This window comes from Xyrauchen texanus, chromosome 2 (assembly GCF_025860055.1).
Source record: "Xyrauchen texanus isolate HMW12.3.18 chromosome 2, RBS_HiC_50CHRs, whole genome shotgun sequence".
NCBI classification, from domain to species: domain Eukaryota; kingdom Metazoa; phylum Chordata; class Actinopteri; order Cypriniformes; family Catostomidae; genus Xyrauchen; species Xyrauchen texanus.
The window spans coordinates 58,721,820-58,743,462 of NC_068277.1; the positions used below are offsets into that span (position 1 = coordinate 58,721,820).

At 38.8% G+C, this 21,643-nt stretch overlaps 1 protein-coding gene across 1 annotated transcript; it reads right to left on the bottom strand.

The window, feature by feature from the left end:
• Positions 1-490: 490 nt before the first annotated feature.
• On the bottom strand, positions 491-21,563 carry aadat (aminoadipate aminotransferase). The gene is made up of 14 exons (XM_052147085.1): positions 21,446-21,563; positions 18,605-18,675; positions 17,618-17,786; positions 17,369-17,501; positions 17,120-17,194; positions 15,750-15,959; positions 13,364-13,429; positions 13,091-13,173; positions 12,435-12,531; positions 9,473-9,534; positions 7,961-8,025; positions 7,473-7,579; positions 4,542-4,643; positions 491-1,302 (listed from the first exon to the last, which is right to left on the bottom strand). Exons 2-14 carry the CDS (start codon positions 18,669-18,671, stop codon positions 1,261-1,263), a joined length of 1,278 nt encoding a protein of 425 aa, XP_052003045.1. The 5' UTR covers positions 18,672-18,675; positions 21,446-21,563; the 3' UTR covers positions 491-1,260.
• Between the last annotated feature and the right edge of the window lie 80 nt (positions 21,564-21,643).

Here is a 21,643-nt window from a genome sequence, read left to right on the forward strand (position 1 = left end):
TTGCTTCTGTACAACTGCAGATTTGCTTCGATGTAAGGATGAACTGCCCTTCATCCTTTGCTGTCAAATCACTTTGGCCATTTTTCACAAGTATACCATTCACGTACAAGATACAAATCTCACTTTTAAAACAGTCATGGGTGTATATATATCTTGGTTTACACAAAATAGATTTATCACAGCAGTCTGAGTGTGTGAGTACCCTTAATGAACACTTTCCACAAATTCTGCACACAAAGCCTCTGTTGTGCCACAGAAACAGTTCAGACAGTGTAAATGTCAGTACTCTTGTACTTTGTGGTCTAAGGTTATAGACTTTAAAACGGCAAGTTCCCTATTGGAAAACGTGATTGTTACCCAGCACAAATGGATCTACAAAACATTATGCCCAGATAGTGTAAACATTTCTAAACATTTTCAAGACAATGAGAAAAGAATAGAATATATTTTTAATATTTCAAAGAAATGAAGTAAGAAATATAGACCTCGATTCATTACATCCACACTGACATTTCATGATATGCAATTTGCTGTCGAACACATATTGAGCTACACATAACACACAAGCTACATATACTGTATGAATTTTTTCGACGCCTAAATGACAAAATCCAAATCATACTGTTAAACTTGCTATAGTTTACTTCCATGTTGCTTCTTTGTCAAATAGTGATGTCAAATGTAAATCATGTCAATCACTATCACATAAACATATATATATATATATGATATATTTTACACTATTCATAAGAGAAAGGTTGAGGAATGTTAAAGAGGTGTGGGCATCTAAAAAAATGGATGAGGTACAAGGGGAGGAATGAGGTCTTGGGTCACTAAAGCCTTGGGACTTGGGTAAGCATTACTGGGTTAAATGTGGCAAAATTTTGTCATCACAAACTTACAACATTAGCAGAATGAAAGTGAGAATAAACAACAGAAGCAAAGATAAAGAGAGTATTTATTGAATTATTGATCCATTTTTTGCCATTATTCTGTCCAGCGTGCACAATACCTGACCAACTATATACACTGATCCACATCACTTGACATTCTTGTGGTTAAACATGTTACACTTTAAATTCGACTATATTAAAGGTTTAAAATAGAATAAAATAAGTTTCCATGTAGACAGCAGCTTTAATTATGTTGCAAACCAAATATTTCTTTGTCATTGTGTAGTGTGACAGCAGCATTCAGTTCATGATTTGGAGAGTCAAACACGTATCGGACCCTTAATTCATCTTTCTGGGAATCAAATGCTCATATGCCATCCTTAATAAGATCAGATAGTCTCCTAAAAGCCTGTGGATAAAGTGGAAAGAGGCATAGAAAACCTGTAAGTATAGATATTGGAAATACTGTTTTGTGTATCAGGGGTCAGTTCCATAGAAAGATGGATCAGAACGTACAGTAGTTCTGTTCCATTTACATTTTCATTTATGCATTTTGGTAGATGCTTTTATCCAAAGTAACTTACAGTGCATTCAAGGTATACATTTTTTCAGTTTGTGTGATCCCTAGAAATCGAACCCATGATTTTGGCATTATTAGTGCCATGATCTATGGGTTGTGCTAAAGACCGACCGCTGACTTCCATGATGCACTGCGAATGACACAATCGAGTCGGCCTCCCTACACTCTCAATTTATATACAGTATATCTGAATATTTTGCAATAAAGTATATTGTTTCTATACATATAATAAGCAACTTAAAATCAAAAGTTATATATATATATATATATATATATATATATATATATATATATATATATATATATATATATATATATATATATATATATATATATATATATATATACAGTGAGGAAAATAAGTATTTGAACATCCTGCTATTTTGCAAGTTCTCCCACTTGGAAATCATGGAGGGTCTGAAATTGTCATCGTAGGTGCATGTCCACTGTGAGAGACATAATCTAAAAAAAAAATCCAGAAATCACAATATAGGATTTTTTAACTATTTATTTGTATGATACAGCTGCAAATAAGTATTTGAACACCTGTCAATCCGCTAGAATTCTGACCCTCAAAGACCTGTTAGTCTGCCTTTAAAATGTCCACCTCCACTCCATTTATTATCCTAAATTAGATGCACCTGTTTGAGGTCGTTAGCTGCATAAAGACACCTGTCCACCCCATACAATCAGTAAGAATCCAACTACTAACATGGCCAAGACCAAAGAGCTGTCCAAAGACACTAGAGACAAAATTGTACACCTCCACAAGGCTGGAAAGGGCTACGGGAAATTGCCAAGCAGCTTGGTGAAAAAAGGTCCACTGTTGGAGCAATCATTAGAAAATGGAAGAAGCTAAACATGACTGTCAATCTCCCTCGGACTGGGGCTCCATGCAAGATCTCACCTCGTGGGGTCTCAATGATCCTAAGAAAGGTGAGAAATCAGCCCAGAACTACACGGGAGGAGCTGGTCAATGACCTGAAAAGAGCTGGGACCACCGTTTCCAAGGTTACTGTTGGTAATACACTAAGACGTCATGGTTTGAAATCATGCATGGCACGGAAGGTTCCCCTGCTTAAACCAGCACATGTCAAGGCCCGTCTTAAGTTTGCCAATGACCATTTGGATGATCCAGAGGAGTCATGGGAGAAAGTCATGTGGTCAGATGAGACCAAAATAGAACTTTTTGGTCATAATTTCACTAACCGTGTTTGGAGGAAGAAGAATCATGAGTACCATCCCAAGAACACCATCCCTACTGTGAAGCATGGGGGTGGTAGCATCATGCTTTGGGGGTGTTTTTCTGCACATGGGAGAGGGCTGACTGCACTGTATTAAGGAGAGGATGACCGGGGCCATGTATTGCGAGATTTTGGGGAACAACCTCCTTCCCTCAGTTAGAGCATTGAAGATGGGTCGAGGCTGGGTCTTCCAACATGACAATGACCCGAAGCACACAGCCAGGATAACCAAGGAGTGGCTCTGTAAGAAGCATATCAAGGTTCTGGCGTGGCCTAGCCAGTCTCCAGACCTAAACCCAATAGAGAATCTTTGGAGGGAGCTCAAACTCCGTGTTTCTCAGCGACAGCCCAGAAACCTGACTGATCTAGAGAAGATCTGTGTGGAGGAGTGGGCCAAAATCCCTCCTGCAGTGTGTGCAAACCTGGTGAAAAACTACAGGAAACGTTTGACCTCTGTAATTGCAAACAAAGGCTACTGTACCAAATATTAACATTGATTTTCTCAGGTGTTCAAATACTTATTTGCAGCTGTATCATACAAATAAATAGTTAAAAAATCATACATTGTGATTTCTGGATTTTTTTTTTTAGATTATGTCTCTCACAGTGGACATGCACCTACGATGACAATTTCAGACCCCTCCATGATTTCTAAGTGGGAGAACTTGCAAAATAGCAGGGTGTTCAAATACTTATTTTCCTCACTGTATATATACACATGATTTTTATTTGGATTACATAATTTGCAATGAGATTATCATTCCCTCATGAAAGGCGGTAAGTACACAGTCTTGTACCTTTATTTTGTTGTCTGATTTTCAAATACTTCTCTGCTTCAAAACAAAGTTTGTAATGTTGTAATTCACCTCTGAGCTTGTTGGTTTGGTTCATGACTTAGAAATCTAATGAAGAATTTAATGAAAACAAACCCTATGGCAAAAATGAATTTGAAAAATACTTCAAGAACCAAGGCAGCCGAAAAAGTGGGCGGACACGGTTGCACACTTTAGAGTTTAACCAAAGAATTTCTAGCAAGTCAGTCCACTGGTTGCCATCTTTGGAATGCTCTCGGGTAGTTATTACAAGAGCAGCTCCTATCTGATCAAGACTATGATCAAAGAACATATTTCAAATCAGCAGTAAAATCTGACAACACTGGAATCATACATTGTGTCTTTACCTCAGATAACACTAGACAAATGGCATTATTCTGGCATGTATAGTTAGTGCGAAAGCACATTCTTAAGTTGATTAACAGGCGATGTCTGTATTTAAAAGGTGATTGGCTCTTTTACCTTTAATATGGGACTTTCTTCCTACATCTGTTGACCATTAGGCATTACAATTTCTACCATTCATTTTAATAGAAGTGACCCGTTTCTGCTAAATAGTCTCTGGTTTAACATTAGCATGTTGCTAAGCTACTGCTTCAATAATCTGATAAGAAAGCAATATATAGTATATATATATATATATATATATATTGGGGAAAATAGTAAAATTTGAATTAGATTTAACTTATTATTATCAATACTTTTTTAGTATTAAATGGAAAAATTATAAATCAACATTTCTTAAATCATCCACCATCTTGGATGTTGTTTTCCCCCCACTGAGCTTGTCGCAGTGCATTCTGGAATTGCTTTCTCTGTGAATGACAAATGTGATATTGCCTTAGATTTTGTCCAAAGAGAAGGTATCTTAGAGGGCAGCATAATTGGAATATCTTTTGGAATATCGCTTTGGGTCAGGAGCCTATGATGCCTTTAAATGCTACCATGGGTGGGCTGCTCACTAGTCTGTTGTCTGAGTTTGTGCATGTACCTCATCAATCTGTTGAGGGGTTGAGAGCGAGAAGGCTGCTCTAACGTATGGACACGGATCTGAGCTGTTGATGTTGAACACTCCACCAGGAACCAAAAGAACCTATGGACACATAGAGAGTAAATTAAACAAGAGTCCATTATTGGTGTCAGAAACCTTGACAACAAATCAAATCCATGTAGTTCTCGTGTATTAACGTTTTGAGTTAGAACAGACTTAAGTACAACATTTAAAAGTGTAGCTAATCTTCTTACAACTCAGATTGTTGTATTTAACATCGTTTTTTATTTTTAAATTCAGTATTTCCTTCTTTAAAAAAAAAACTTCAACTAACCTTTAAATTTGGTGTGAATTAAAAAATGAAAAGATATATTGCTGGCCATATTTGAAGCGAACAAGAATTTGAATTGAAATAATTATACTGAATGGACCCAAGGTCAAAAACGAATACTCTACAAACATCAAAAGGCAAGTTCAAATCGGCCGGTAACTTTGTTAGGAACTAAATTAGAATTTTCTGCATCCAATAACAACATGGAAAACTGTACAAAATTTGGAATCAGGGGATCATCTAGGATTAGAGGTCTACATCCCGACATGGTCTACAACCCGACATGGGCCCGACGGGACCTGACAAACTGTCGGGTTTTGGGACAGATTCAGGTCAGTGTTTCAAGTCATTTCTGGTTTGTAATTAATGAAAAAAAAAAATAAATAAATCTGCCAACCTAACTGTTTCGCAAATGCACTCTTGCTCACAGACACACACAATCTTGGTTACAGGTCAGGTTCAGGCTTTATTTTAAGGCCCGTGCAGACCAATACCTAAGATGCAGAAGGTTTCAGGGGATATTTCGCCAGAACTCCAATATGTATATGCAGTATGTGAAATATTTCTTAAAGTATCTTTTTATATACATTGATGAGCCAAAACATTATGACTATGCAGAGGTGAAGCGAATAACATTGATCATCTCCTAACAAGGTCACATATCAAGGTCACATGTCAAGGTCTGAGTAGATTATATGGTAGGCGAACAATCAGTTCTCGTAGTCAACGTGTTGAATGCAGGAGAAATGGGCAGGAGTAAAGACCTGAGCGATTTTGACAAGGGCCAGACGACCCTGTTATGGCCAGACGACTGGGTCAGAGCATCTCTGAAATGGCAAGGCTTCTGGGGTTTGTGGAGTCCATGCCTCAGTAGGCGGGCGCTGTTTTGGTGGCATGCAGAGGACCAACATCATATTAGGTCATAATGTTTTGGCTCATCAATTTATATTTAAATAAGCACAATGCAGTTTCATGACTAGTTTTTATTTTTATTTCATTTCACCTGCAATAGGTGTAGCAAAAATGTACATTTAGCCCTATATAAAACCTATTCATACTGGGGACAAAATTTGACCAACAATTGAACAAGGAATTTTTTTTCCTTCCAGTTGAACCCCCCCCCCCCCCCAACTATTTGGATACATGTTTAAAATATATTTGTACTGCACCTACCTTGCACCATTTGATTACTAATAGTCCTTTTGTCACTCTGGCAAATATTCCAACACAAAAAATCAGTTGGCTTGTATTTTGCATTAGAGTGGACCTATTATGCAAAATTCACTTTTAGATGGTGTTTGTGTGTACACAACCACCCTACAATGTTAAAAGTCCACCCACTCCTCTTTCTTATATATTTCTATTAATCAAAAACAGTGTGTCAAAATGAACGGTTTTCATTTCTGGTCTACCCTGACATCACGTTAGATCAGGCCACACCCACGACTGGTGACGGACTCCACCCTATTATCATAGATCCTCCCCTGAGTGATCTACACACAGTCCGACATTTATTTCCATGCTAGAGCAGATACAGTGAGAAGAATAATGTCTCAGCTACATAAGTATCATAAGTGTTCTGTTGTTGGCTATAAAAGTGACAAGAGTCTTCATGTACTCACGGCATCAGAGCCACTGAAGATGCAGTGGACAAATTTTTTTTTTGAAGGAAATGTGCCCCAAAACATAAAAAAATGTGTGTATGTTTGTGCAAATCATTTTACACCGGACAGCTATGTGAATGAGTGCCATTATAAAGCAGGATTTTCAAAAAAATGGATTCTCAAGCATGGATCAGTACAACTGTTCGTGTTCCAGCTTTATATCCTGAAGATGTAAGTATCAAACTTTATATATCGTGAATGTTTGCAAATCGCCTTTCCGAATGTGCTTGTTAATGGATTCCACGGCTAATGTAGTTACCATTGTCTCTGATTGCATTCACAGAGACCAGAGCTATGTTGTGGGCGGGGAGAAGAAGCTCATTTGCATTTAAAGAAACACACGCTTTTGATTTCACCCAAAATGAGGCATTTATCAACATGGTATAATAAATCATCTGTGGGGTATTTTGAGATGAAACTTCACAGACACATTCTGGGGACACCTGAGACTTATATTACATCTTGTAAAAAGGCGCATAATAGGTCTCCTTTGAAGTGAGTGAAATCTGTATTATCAGAAGTGTTGTTCTTGCACAGTGTCTTTTCATTTCATTTTTGGTGAAAGGACAAAATGAAGTAAGTGGATTGTTGACAAGCTCATAGACTTTTTAAATCAACCTTTATCAAAGATTTTAGGTTATAATTTACATAAATATATGAGTGTGAGAATTAAAATCAGGTTCTTTCAGTCAGATCACACACAATTTTCAAGCTCTGATTTGACAAAAAGCTTCAGTAAAGCTGCTGTACTGTATTAATCCAGCACTTCAGTCACATTGAGACATACAAATGACTTTCATTCACAAGAAGTGCTTGTAATCCATGTCTGCCTCAAACAGATCTATGCCACATATCACAGAAAGGTCTTTTATATTGCACACGTGTGCATTTGTACATGTAGTACATTAAACCATTTAGTAATGAAACTCAGCAAACCTCTTTCTCCAGTGCTCTCTCCATTATTAGCTGTTGTGTGTCTTTAATCCCCCTGAGTTTAATCCAAAGGAACATCCCGGCCATCGGAGGATGCCACTCAGCTACATCTACAAAACAAACACACATTTAGAGTGGTGCTTGCCTGTGCAAAACACTTTGCCACGATGATAGGGTGTTGTGGTTGGTTACCAGGGCAATGCTATTCGGTTTCTAAGGCATTCTCAGTCTCAGCTGGCCCCTAGATATGACTCGGGTTCTTGTGAAAAATGTTTAATCCTATGGTGATTTGTTGCTATTATTAATCAAATTCAGTCCACTGTGTCATCTCGATGTTTAATTATAATGCAATTTTTAAATCTCAAATAATTGTAAAAAAAAAAAACAAGTGGTCCTGGCAAGGTCCAAGTTGACAGTCAAGCACATATAGTCAGAAACGTATTTTGTGCAATACAAATGTCACTGATTATAATAATTGGCACAGGTTTTACCTTTGAGCCATTTGTCAGCTGAGGAGAGCATGGCATTTCTCTGAGATCTGTAAAACTCAATCACTCTGATGAAGAGAACAAACAACAGTCAACCACAAGAATCTCAGTTCATCTGCTCAAAATACAATACACAAATCCGGCCAAAGAAAATCAGAGATTACAGAGGTTTAAAACTGCACACATCAGCCCTGACTCCATCCAATACTTTATGGTCAATTTATTTGCAATAAAGCAAATAATAGAATTTATTTCATAAATGCATTTCACTATAAAGTAAAACCTGCTCAATTTCAGTTAATCTCAGTAGTTAAATCAGACTCAATCAAATCCACGACAGACAATATCGCTAGTAGATCTAACAAAACTGCTTTTCCTTTTCACTGTGGTGTTCAAATCCAACGACAGAACCATCTATACAGATACTCTCAACTGACCCCACTGTGTTCTCACAACCCAATGGAGGTATAGTAATGACAAATGTTTTTCATACAAAAAAATTAAAAACTGCCGAATTGCACTAATTATTCGCACTAATAAAGACAGTGCTTAAACAATTTTAGAGCTGAAATTTAATATGGTTGAACATTTAAGCTGTAAATTTTACAATGGAAATCTTTTCGCACAAATTTTCATCATTAAAAATGCAATGGTAAATGGTATGTACTTATATAGCGCCTTTTTAAGCCTTAACGGTATTCAAAGCACTTTACACTCTGTCTCATTCACACATTCATACACCAATGGCGGCAGAGCTGCTATGTAAGGAGCAACTTGGGGTTCAGTGTCTTGCCCAAGGATACTTCGGCATGTGGAGTCGTGTGGGCAGGGATTCGAACCACCAACCCTGCTCTACCACCTGAGCCACAGCCGCCCCATAATAATAATAATAATAATAATAATATACAAGTATATTCACCTTCCAAAGTTTATTTCCAAAATATACTTATTTTTTTAAATTCATTGTTTTTATTCAAAAGCTGATTTTGGTTCCATTATATTCGCATAAAACATTTCAGTGGTTTAAATTCGGTTGGAAATTCAACCTTGTACACCTTGGCATTGCAGGAAAAGCAGTAAAGTGCTAATGCACAATCTTTACTTTCTGCTACTAGGCTTCACCACTCTGGTGTTGATAAAGACAAAGAGAAACAGGGAGAGGAATGTGAATGTTTATAATTGAATTTGTAATTATTCAACTAAAAAAAGCACAACTTAAATATACAAACCATGTTAAACTACAGCCCCCCCAAAATGCAAGCACTGTAAATGCAAGGCATTTATTTTCCAATTAGTGCAAATTAGCGTGCTTTTTTTGCTTTCATTTACAACTGTGTCAACTTTTAGTGACAACTTTGTTGATAATAATTGGATGGGAGCATCAAAATATCACACAAAATATATTTTTTCATTCTATAAATTGGAATTATTTATCTTGATTACAAAATTTAAGCAAATATTCAACCATTTTAATTTGTTACACTCGTGCAACCCTATTTTAACATATGAACTTACCCATCAATGTGGTTAAGAAAGCCATCTTGACCCCAATTATGCAGCAGCTGAGAGACCATTAACTAAAAACACAGAGCAGAGCTAAAATTTCCATGTGATTCCTTACATTGACTGCACATGTTTTTATATAGATTGACAAACATTTCTGTACGTTAATACACAGTAGACATGCAACAGGGAAGCTAGCCGATTTCAGACTAGATGCCCATGGACCGTTCACAGATCGACCAAAGCAAATTGTGCATCAACCTGTAAAACCCAAACAAAATCACAAGCTGTGATCAGATTGCCTGAATTAATAGTAACTTCTGGGACTCAGGGGGAACAGGTTTTTAATAGTCTGCCTTGAATCAGTCCTGTTTACAAGGTACCAGGCTGCTACAATAACTGCTTATTGAGGAAGAACAAATTAATTTACAGGTGTTTGCAAGGTTAGTGGCGCAAAATCTTCGAAAAAATTTCAAAGATTTGTTTGAAGCGCTTGGTAGCTAGTAAACTAGATGTCCACAAGGAAAACTTTTCACTGTGATTTCAGAAAATATGACTTTAGCTGAAAGGTCAGTAGTTTGGTTACCTGTGTGTTGTCTGGAGCATTAGCTCCTGGTTGTGCCTCCCTTGGTATTTTGGTCCCAAGCGAAAGGCCAGACAAAGAGCAATCTAGAAATCCACCTATAATGTGGTCAACAGGCAAAAAGATTGCCCAGATCAGGGAAACTTGGGCCCTCTCCTGGAGCCAGGTCTGTAAGAGGAGTGTCTGGTGGCTGGGCTTTGACCCATGAATCCCAACTCAGCTTAGCCTAAAATAAATGACATTGGTCCACCTCCTTGTGGACACAGTACCTGCAAGGAAGGAAGATCTGAGTGAGGCTCTGGAAGAGGTGCCATCTGGGGACACTATAGTTCTGCTGGGTGACTTCAACACCAAAGTGGGTGATGACAGAGAAATTGGAAGGAAATGATTGGCAGGAACGGCCTATCCGATCTGAACCCAAACAGTGTTTCCATTGGACTTCTGTGCTAGTCATGGATTGGCCATTACAAACACCATGTTTGAACATAAGGATGTTCATAAAAGTACTTAGTTAGCCGTCAACTGATCACCACCAGTTGGTGAGTTGGATCAGATGGCGGGGGAGGCTACCGAACACCCCTCGCAAACCTAAACATATTGTGAGTGTGAACCTACATAGGTTTCTGTACAGAAGATCTTCAACTACCACCTCCAGAGGAGGTTGCCACACATCCCAAAGGGATGCTGGGGACATAAGAGTTGGGGACAACCTGTTTAAAAAGCCTCCATCACTGACGTGGCTGCTTGGAGCTGTGAATACAAGGTTGTTGGTGCCTGATGGGGCAGCAACCCAAGAACTCGTTGGTAGACACCAGCATTGAAAGAACTGTCAGGCTGAAGAGAGAGGCCTTTCAGGATTTGGTTAGCCAATGGGACTCCTGATTCAGGAAAAAGGACAGCCGCAGGGGTAGCTGTGGAATTGAAAACTCTGGTATGGATGGAGTTTGTGGATGCCATGGAGAGGGACATTTTGTCAGCCTTAAAGAGGTTCTGGCAAACCATCAGACAGCATAGGCGTGGGGTGGGGGGAGAAGGACTCAGGCAGGGATGAAGGACACAGGGGAGGTCACTGAGGTGGTCAAAAAGCCAAGTTGCAAGGTGCCAGGTGTGGATGAGTTTCACCCTGAGATGCTGAAGGCCCTTGAAGTTGATGGGCTTCCACAGCTGAAAGGCGTTTTCAGCATTTCACATTGAGGACAGTACCTGGTGATCGGCAGGAAGTCAACCTTGTTCCCAGTGGGTGTTGGACCCAAGGCTGTGCCTTGTCACTTAACTTGTTAGTGTATTAAGATACAATAGGCTGAAATTAGCCTATTGTATCTGGAGGATGTGGCTGAGGAAAAGGATGGGCTGCTCGGATTAGTCTTCAGCCATCACGAGTTTGACCTGTAAAAGCTGCGAAAAATGGATGGATGGATAGATGAAGGGATGGAGAGGGACTTTTTGGGGTTTCTCTTTGCTTGAGGCCCATGGCAATCAGAAGCTTTTTTTATAGTTAAATGACTTTAGTTATGATTTGTTTGTTTTTTTACATCAAATCTTAATTAAAGATTCGCAAAGCAACCCGATGTGACAAAATAATCTTTATCACAACCACAATGGGAACAGAACTGACTTAATTCTCATCTGTGTCTCATGTCACAACTTACAACAAAATTCTTTGCTCTCACACTTGTTTTCCCCGCATCTCTCTTCTCCTGAGATTCTCGCTGTGAGATTCATTATTTAGATTCAATAAGTTCAAATTCATCAGCACAGTATTGCATCCCACTGGAAGCTGATAGACATCATACATTACAAACGAACAACCACACTGCCGTCTTATGATATTCACTCCAACATTGCCAAAGATTGTGACATGTTTTTTCACATTCAATGAAGCAATCAGCTGTAAGTTTGATGCAATACTTCAGCATTAATAAAATGTGATACATTACTACTGTATGCATTCAACTTTATTATCAACATAAAGCCATTATCCTTATATTAGTATTACTACAACAATGTATATTTAGTTGGAAATTAAAGATCATTTACATAAGTAGGTCAGTTATTCAAATATGTAACAAATAAAAACATTGCCAAAAAATCTCATATATTTCTTGTAAATATAATAATTTTAATTTAGACAGACGTGATAACAAAGTGGCTATTATAGCTCTGTAGTGCGCCAAAAAGAGAATTGCATTGCACCACAACAGACGATTCTAGGGTTTACAGCTTCCCTGATTATATTTTGTTTTGACATGTCGCCTGCTAATGTCTGGTTTAGACGATGTACATGATTTACATTGTCTTCTTCTAAATATAAGCTTGCAATGCATTGCCCAAGCACTCACATTTGCATGGAGTATGTTTCTGTATAAAGAAAAGATTTAAAGGATGTCTGACCTGTGTGAAGCTGCTGGTGTGCATTGTAGAAGCCTGTATATGTAGCACAACTCTGTCTACTAACGGCTTTGGCCCAGTGACGAATCCTATCCTTAACCTGCCAACAACAGAAACACACAATAAACACACACATTGTAATTAACAAATGTGTTACACAAATTTTTACTAAATAAACACTAGAAAAATATATATTTATGACACACTTTAGGAAACTTAATGGCCATATTAAAAAGGGTATTCAATTTATCAAAAATATATTGTAAATATATCACCCAGCTCTACTACTGAATGAATGCCAAATTCATATACCATACATGGTAATTCTCCAAGGTACTTCAAAGAAGGTCCAAAAACAGTATATTATCACAGTCCCATATTCATGAAACCATAGTACACTTTTGTTAGTGAAAGCCTTTCCTTACACTTCCTTTGCACAAGCCTGTCTCACTCCCTAAGGAAGTCGCACACTGATTTGTTCATACCATCACTCCCTTGAGTCAATATCACTGAGAACATCTTAGGGAGAAAAGCTTCCACAAAGAACTAGGCTTTTCAGTCAGCATCATGTCAACTGTGTCTAATGACAAAAGAGCTACTGTTCGAGCTGATCTACACACTGACATTTAAAATACAACAATGCTTTCAACAGCACTCACCCCGATGACAGAATCTTCGAGAATGAGTCAGTACGGAGGACGCGACCATCAATGTCCATCGAGAGGAATGTCGGTGCCCACGGCTAGACAAGAGCATTATAAAAAAATAAAAAGAGCAGAGCTTTGAGTATTGACTTAACATGGGTTACTGACTTTGCATTGAGTGTTTATCTTATCACTAGAGCAATAAAGAGGCTATTAGACAGGTCAGGTAGATCAATCACTCAATGCTAATTGATTCTGTAAAGATAGCTATAAATCAGTGGAACTCACTTTTTGGAACTGAAGGAAATAATACGGGTCATCCTCTATGATAAGGAAGTCATATTTCCTGGCAAGCTGCAAAAGAAAGACACTGTGATAACATTGTATGAAACTAACCCAGTAAGCACAAGCGGTACGGTTCAAAAGTCTGAGAAAATGAGAATTTAGAGAAAATGCTTCTACTTTGCAACTTTAATACAAAATATTTGACTACAAATGATATTATCAGTCAGTACTAGAGGTAGAATGATATATTGGTTTTACAGGTCTGTGTCAATGGAAGCTTTTTGGAACTATCGGCTATCTGGAAAAACTCTATGATGATGGTTATCAATAGTTTTTATTTTATTTTATTTTTTAATTGTTCCTTTGTGGCCAGCACTGGGGGATTCCAAGCGTTTCTGTCTGAATCTTGCAAGACGACAAAGAACACCCACTACATTGACTTGCCCACTCCAAATAATATGAACTTTTTAAACCTAATGCAAATCTCTGAATGATTCATGTTGTCTTAATTATGTGAATATGACAAACTCTAACTTTTTAATTGAATGACACATTTCAAATTATTAAACTGCATATATACAGTAAATGGGGAAATTAAACATTTCTCTGTTTGGTTTTGTTAGTCTATTAGCTAACCATTCCACTAGCCGATTACCCTGTTAGCTAATGGTACAGCCTTTTCTCTACTCTAAATTTTTTCACATGTCTCCTCACTGCTGCCACCTAGTGTTATGGTGTTATGAACGTATTTGTGACATCAATTTATAGTCAAATCCAGATATTGAATTTGCCATGGGTTCCCTCTGGAGTTTTTATAATGGGGGTTTTGCCATATTGTGTCATCATTGACAATATTCATCAATCTTTTTACTGTATCCTCACTTATTATATAATTACATACAGTATATTATTATTTTATAATTTGATTAGAAAATAAATTGTTCAAAATTAAAGCGAAGCTTGCAAAAAAATAAAAAAAATAAAACGTGACTATATAGAAGCGTGCCCTCTCAGCTCTACATTGAGTCTCCAACTTTATATCAAGTGAAAAATATTAAGTCTTATTCCTCTTTAAACCTCATCTGGTAAAACATATATATATACACAGATCAGCCACAACATTAAAACCACCTGCCTAATATTGTGTAGGACCCCCTCGTGCCACCAAAACAGCATTCTGAGATAATATTCTTCTCACCACAATTATACAGAGTGGTTATCTGAGTTACCATAGATTTTGTCAGTTCGAACCAGTCTGACCATTCTCTGTTGACCTCTCTCATAAACAAGGCGTTTCTATCCACAGAACTGCCGCTCACTGAGTGTTTTTTTGTTTTTGGCACCATTCTGGGTAAACTGTAGAAACTGTTGTGCGTGAAAGTCCCAGGAGATCAGCAGTTACAGAAATACTCAAACCAGCCTGTATGGCAGCAACAATCATGCCACAGTCCAAGTCTCTGAGATCACATTTTCCCCATTCTGATGGTTGATGTGAACATTAACTGAAGCTCCTGACCCATATCTGCATGATTTTATGTACTGTACTTAGGCTTTATGAGAGAGGTCAACAGAGAATGGCCAGACTGGTTTGAGCTGACTGAAAGTATACGGTAACTCAGATAACCACTCTATACAATTGTAGTGAACAGAATAGCGTCTCTGAATGCACAACACATCAAACCTTGAGACGGATGGGCTACAACAGCAGAAGACCACGCCTGGCAGTTTATTAGGACCATAGTGTTTCTGTATACGTGTATATTTATACAAAACCCTTTGTCTGGTGAAGATATAGGCTATTAAAAACTTAATTTGCTTAATAGCTTAACTAAAGACAGTATCTGTCATTTCAAAATAAAAGTCCCCAGTGTGTTTCAGGCTTGTTTATACTTAAACAGCCCAAACTATGCAGATAATCTTATTTTTTTTTCTGGTTATTATTGGGATTTTGGTTAAACAATAAATTGCATCTGGGATTGTATTGATTTACACTCTACGCATTCTCTCAACTAACTTCATGAGGTCTTTAAACAGTACTGAAGGAGTTCCCATGTATGCTGGACACTTGCTGGCTGGATATCTTCATTGCCTGCTCCTACAATTTCAGTTTTGTCAGTTTTAGAATAAATTCTTATGTAGGTTGGCAGTAGGCACAATTCACATTTGTCTTTAAAACTAATTTCAAGCATTTAAGCACAAGCATGAGAATCACAAGCTATGTCATGTGTGTCCAAACGTTTGACTGGCAGTGTATTTGCGTTGAGTGTGTTTCAGGCCTTAGAGACAAATTACAGGTAAGCAAATGCTCTTAAAATGACACGCATCTAATAGATGTCTGGGCATATGCATCGTATGCTACTAGTGAATTAGACGTGTAAACACTTCTTACTTCATAAACTTGCTGTTTCCTTTCTAAAGTCATGGATGCTCCTGTCGGATTGCCTCCATTGGGGATGGTGTACAGAACTCTTGGTATAGTACATCCTGGCTTTTGAGCGTCTGCCGGGGCCCACTGGGCCAGAACCTTCCTGAGATCCTCTGGGATCATTCCAAACTGATCACTCGGCACGTTAATGATGTTACAGCCCAGCGGTTGAAGCTGTTAAAGAAACAGTTGCAAATAATTCAACATTTTAAACATGTTCCTTTAAGCAATGAAAAACAAAGGGATTCATGGTGAAGGGTGAGGGTCAAAATCCCTTGTCTCTTCAGATATATCAATACATATATATATATATATATATATATATATATATATATATATATCCTTTTATATCAATATCTATCTGTATTTTGTTGCTTAACTTCTTTAATAAAGTGATGAATTAACTATATGCATGATCACATAATCAATTCTATTTTCTTATGCATAACTGAAATATACTTTGAATCATATGTGTGTTGAATGCTAACTAGTCTCTTTTAGGAACATTCCAGAGTCTTTCTCTCTGTCCTGCACGTAGGCTGAAGGTCTTTTGGGGATAAGCTTATCTGTGATGCTCTCCAGCCTCTCAGGGAGGGGGCCGGAGAATGCGTTAAACATAGGTTCCAGATGTATTCTGTGTTTGATTGTTACCTTTCCATGACTAATTATATGGTTTAAAGTCCTATGTAATAATACCTGAATAGTAGAAGTGTGATTTTCTCTTATTATTTCTTTAGGGAAGAAATGTATGTTATTTCTACCCCTCTCCTCTGCCCGAGGAGTGAATATTTTATCTCTCTGTTTTGGTTTAAATTGCCTGATAACGTTATGCTCCGGCTCTCTTGTGCCCAGAGAAGAACTGTCGTTCGTCAGTGTTTTGTGTGTGCGTTTGACCTTCTACCCAGGTTTTGAACCCAGGGATGCACACCAGGCCGACTCGAAGACGCCCAGCGACCATCTGCGAGGTCACTTCAGATGTAAATCTCGGGCTCGGACGACAAGTGCGCTGATTAATGTTGATAGGCCGCATAGCTGTCTATATGTTGTGACTTTATGGTCTTTTAGCCAATCAGGAGTAAAATAATGGAATGTACGTCCTTGCAAATGGTATAATTGATGTAAGATTTTGTGTAAGGTACGAGTTGGCTTTCGATCTCCTCGTGAGACTTTGCCGCTGGCTCTACCAATTTCACTGCAGACTATACTTCAGTAAATTTTTGATTCTTTAATTGAACTTCTCGACTCCTGGTCTTCCTTCTCCATATCTGGTCTGGGTCATAACTGTTATACCCCTAACAATGGTGATGGCAAATGTGTTTCATTTGTATCCTTACTGATGCCAGCGTTCCAGAGTACGTAGGTGCATCAAGGAGGACGTTGTCGCCAGGATTGACAAGCATCTCAAATATCTGATGATCAGAATGACAGATAAATAAGGTTTTTTTCTCTCATTGCATACTGTAATTCTCAGTTTAATAGAATATGCGCCATATATCATAAATCAGCCAAAATGTATTTTTCAGCACATCCCTAGCCAAACAACAGTCATGCATTATATCAAGGGTGTTAAATAGGTGGCGTACTTTGCAGAGCCCCTCCTGACTGCCCGTGGTGACGCACAGCTCCATCTGTCCTCTCTCTGGGCTGTAGCCAACTGTAGGCGGATTGTGGAGATTCTTCTGAAGATCCTTCATCCATGACACCAGTTCTGGAATACTATGAGCACACGACACAAGCAGATGATGTGAACATTATAAGTGTCCAGATACCAACAGCTGTCATCTTTATTTTGCTGGATTTATTTGACGTAGCTTATCGAGTGTGTTCTATACCCATATGAGCCGGAGTACTGAAGCGCTCTTTTCATCAGATTCTCATCAAACACCACAGATTCTCCACCCTTCACTTTAATGATGGCCGACTGGAAGGGGAAGGTGTTGGGGTTTGGAGCACCTCCAGCCAGTGAGATTAGAGATGGAGGAGATCTCTGCTGCAGCTCCGCTGTTATAAAATAACAGACAGAGCTGTGCCAGTGTTTGTCAAAAGAATAGTTAACCAAAAAAACATTTTTGTTTTTAAATCTGTCATCATTTGCACATCTTTATGTTGTTCCAAATCTGTACAACTTCAGTTATTTTAAATATTTCGTGGACCACAAAATGAGATAGACAGAATGTTAGGGACTGAAAGCTACCATTAACTTTTACTGAATGGACAAAAGATGCATTATAAGTGAATGGTGACTGAGGCTAACATTCTGCCAAATACCTCTTCTTGTGTTACACGGAAGAAATAAAATAATAGAACCAGGTTCATGAAGCTGAGTATATGATGATTTTTGGGGGAATTATCCTTTTAAAGGTGCACTCAGTCATTTTTTCCTCACTAAAAAAAGCTATACTCCTTCAGAAATTAATTGTAATTTTGCAATACATGTAGGAAATCATGAGCATGGACTGAAGAGGGTCCACACATGGGGGCTGCCATGTTAGAATCACATGACCAGCCGAATACTACTCGCTTAATCTCAGTAACCATCCTAATATTGGCAACTTTCACTCATAGATTAAATTAATAATGGCGGAGTGTAAATTCAGCCATTATTGGCATCTGAAACTGAAAACTATTGATTTTAAATGATGCTGCATCCAAGCCACTAGGTGTCAGTGCAAGTCCAAGATGACATGAACAGAAACTTACTGAGTGCACCCTTTAAGTTACATCTCTGAGATGCAGTTTATGTCAATAATGAAAATGTAAAAACTAATAATAATAATCTAATAATAAAGCTCAACATGTGTCTGGGATTTCAGACTCACTCAGTATCCGAATAGGTGATGGTTTTCGTGCTGCACTCACAGCTGTCAAAAAACGAGCGTAATTCATGTTTCTGATGGGATAAAAATTGAGACAAATTAACTGTACAAGACAAAGAAAAGTGAGTTTATGTGAGGTTTTGTTTCTCTAAAAACAGGTCTTCCACAGCGATAGTGGCAACAGAAGACAACACAGATGCACAAAAACCAGAGAACAATGTCTGAAGTCAAGTCAAGTGGTTTTTATTGTCGTTTCAACCATATACAGTTAGTACAGTACACAGCGAAACAAGACAATGTTCCTCCAGGACCATGGTGCTACATAAAACAACATAGGACAAACACAGACCCACATGAGACTACACAGACTACATAACATACCTATATAAAGTGCACGTGCAAACGTGTGCAAAAAGTACGGGACAGTACAATAAATTACTAACAATGAACAGGACAAAAGGCACAGTGAGTGACCTGTACACAGTAGTGCAAAAAGATGACAGTTTCTAAAAATGCCAAACGTAAACATAACATACAATGAGATAGTGTTCTATGGACATAGCAGTTATTGAGGTAGCAGCCAGTTATAAAGTGACAAAATTAAAGTGCAACTCAGGACACGTGTGTGTGTGTGTGTGCGCGCGTGTGTCAAACCAGTCTCTGAGTATTGAGGAGTCTGAGGGCTTGGGGGAAGAAGCTGTTACACAGTCTGGCCGTGAGGGCCCAAATGCTTCGGTACCTCTTGCCAGACAGCAGGAGGGTGAAGAATTTGTGTGAGGGGTGTGTGGGGTCATGTAGCGTTTTGTGTACATGTCTTTGATGGAGGGAAGAGAGACCCCGATGATCTTCTCAGCTGTCCTCACTATCCTCTGCAGGGCTTTGCGGTCCGAAACGGTGCAAGTCCCAAACCAGGCAGTGATGCAGCTGCTCAGGATGCTCTCAATAGTCCCTCTATAGAATGTAGTAAGGATGGGAGATGTGCTTTCCTCAGCCTTCGAAGAAAGTAGAGACGCTGCTGGGTTTTCTCGGTAATAGAGCTGGTGTTGAGGGACCAGGTGAGGTTCTCCGCCAGGTGAACACCAAGGAATTTTGTGCTCTTGACGATCTCCACAGAGGAGCCGTCGATGTTCAGCGGAGAGTGTTCACACTGTTCTTTCCTGAAGTCAACAACCATCTCTTTTTTTTTGTCGACAATCAGAAACAGGTTGTTGGCTGTCCAGTCCATTAGCCGCTGCACCTACTCTCTGTATGCTGACTCATTGATCTTGCTGTTGAGACCCACCACGGTCGTGTCATCGGCGAACTTAATGATGTGGTTTGAGCTGTGCATTGCCGCACAGTCGTGAGTCAGAACAGCAGTGGACTGAGCACACAGCCCTGGGGGTCCCAGTGCTCAGTGTGGTGGTGGTGGAGATGCTGTTCCCGATCCGGACTGACTGAGGTCTCTCAGTCAGGAAGTCCAGGATCCAGTTGCAGAGGGAGGTGTCCAGGCCCAGCAGGTTCAGCTTTCCAATCAGGTGCTGGGGAATGATTGTGCTGAATGCTGAGCTGAAGTCTATCAACAGCATTCGAACATATGAGTCCTTTTTATCTACGTGGGTGAGGGCCAGGTGGATGGTGTTGGCAACGTTTGGACGATACGCAAACTGCAGTGGGTCTTGTGAGGGGGGCAGCTGGGTCTTAATGTGCCTCATGACAAGCCTCTCGAAGCACTTCATGATGATGGGTGTGAGTGCGATGGGATGGTAGTCGTTGAGGCAGGACACTGAAGACTTCTTTGGCATGGGGACGATGGTGGTGGCCTTGAAGCACGTTGGAACAACGCCGCTGCTCAGAGAGATGTTGAAGATGTCGGTAATGGAAGAATTGATGCCTTTCTATGCCCAGCCTTATTTTTTTTTTTACAGAGTAATGTGTAGTTACGCACGCAATGCCGAAAATAGAAAACAAGCGATCAACAGAATGTACTGTCGCTCGTCACAGCTGGTTAGGACAAAAACTGATTACCATAGAAAATAAAACTTTTAAAAGCGTGTCGTTTGCCATCAGGTGTGACTGTGGCTTCTGGTTTCTGTTTGATTTCCGAGTAGTCCATTATAAAATATAAGGCTTGGCGTAGAAATGCATAAATTCTTCCAATACAATCTCTTCAGACATGTTTAGTTCTGTTCTCTGGTTTGTGTGCAGCTGTGTTGTGTTCTGTTGTCACTATCGCTATGGAGGCTTTTTGATAAACAAATTAGTTTTCGTTTGAACTCCCCAATGTTGCGAGGTGGCTGCGGGAATTGATGCTCTCGTGCCCTATCATGAGATCAACGATCAGTGCATTTTTGAACATTTTCACTAAATAATACTATATCATTTTTTTTCTCACCAACCTTATCGTATGCTTTCATAAGTCATGAGTATCATGGAAAAATTTTTTAGTCTTCTGAATGATACTTTTGAGTTCTTTTGAAGCTTGAACTGGTGCGATAAACTGGCACCAGTATGACATCACTGAGCACAATAATAAGCAATCTCTTGTGCAACAAGTTCAGCAGGGTTAATTTCAAAATCACTTCTTCGGTAAAATCTTAATCATTTTAATTTTCCAAAATAAACATGACACGATTGTGCACATATGTCAATAACATGCACATTTTCCTCGTACGCGATGAACTCAGCCAAACTTAAACATTAATCAATCCAACATGACATGAGGTGACAATACATCATACACAAATATATAAACACTCTTTCTTAAAAGAACATGAAATCGGATTATTCGGAAAGGGCTAAAGCACATTTCCGAAAAACATTGTCCATGCAATAAAGTCTAATCTCAAAAACACATTTACTGACCTTGCGTAGTACTTTGTACTACCGTTTAATAATCGCAAAGCTATCTGGACTTTGTAGTTTGCGGAAATAATCGGGCGTAATAATAATGCGTTTGAAGTCTCTATGCTAAAACATATATTTTTAAATATATTATTTTGAACATTTACACCTGAGACTCAAATTCGGCTCTGAAATCTCCATACAATTCATTTAAAACAT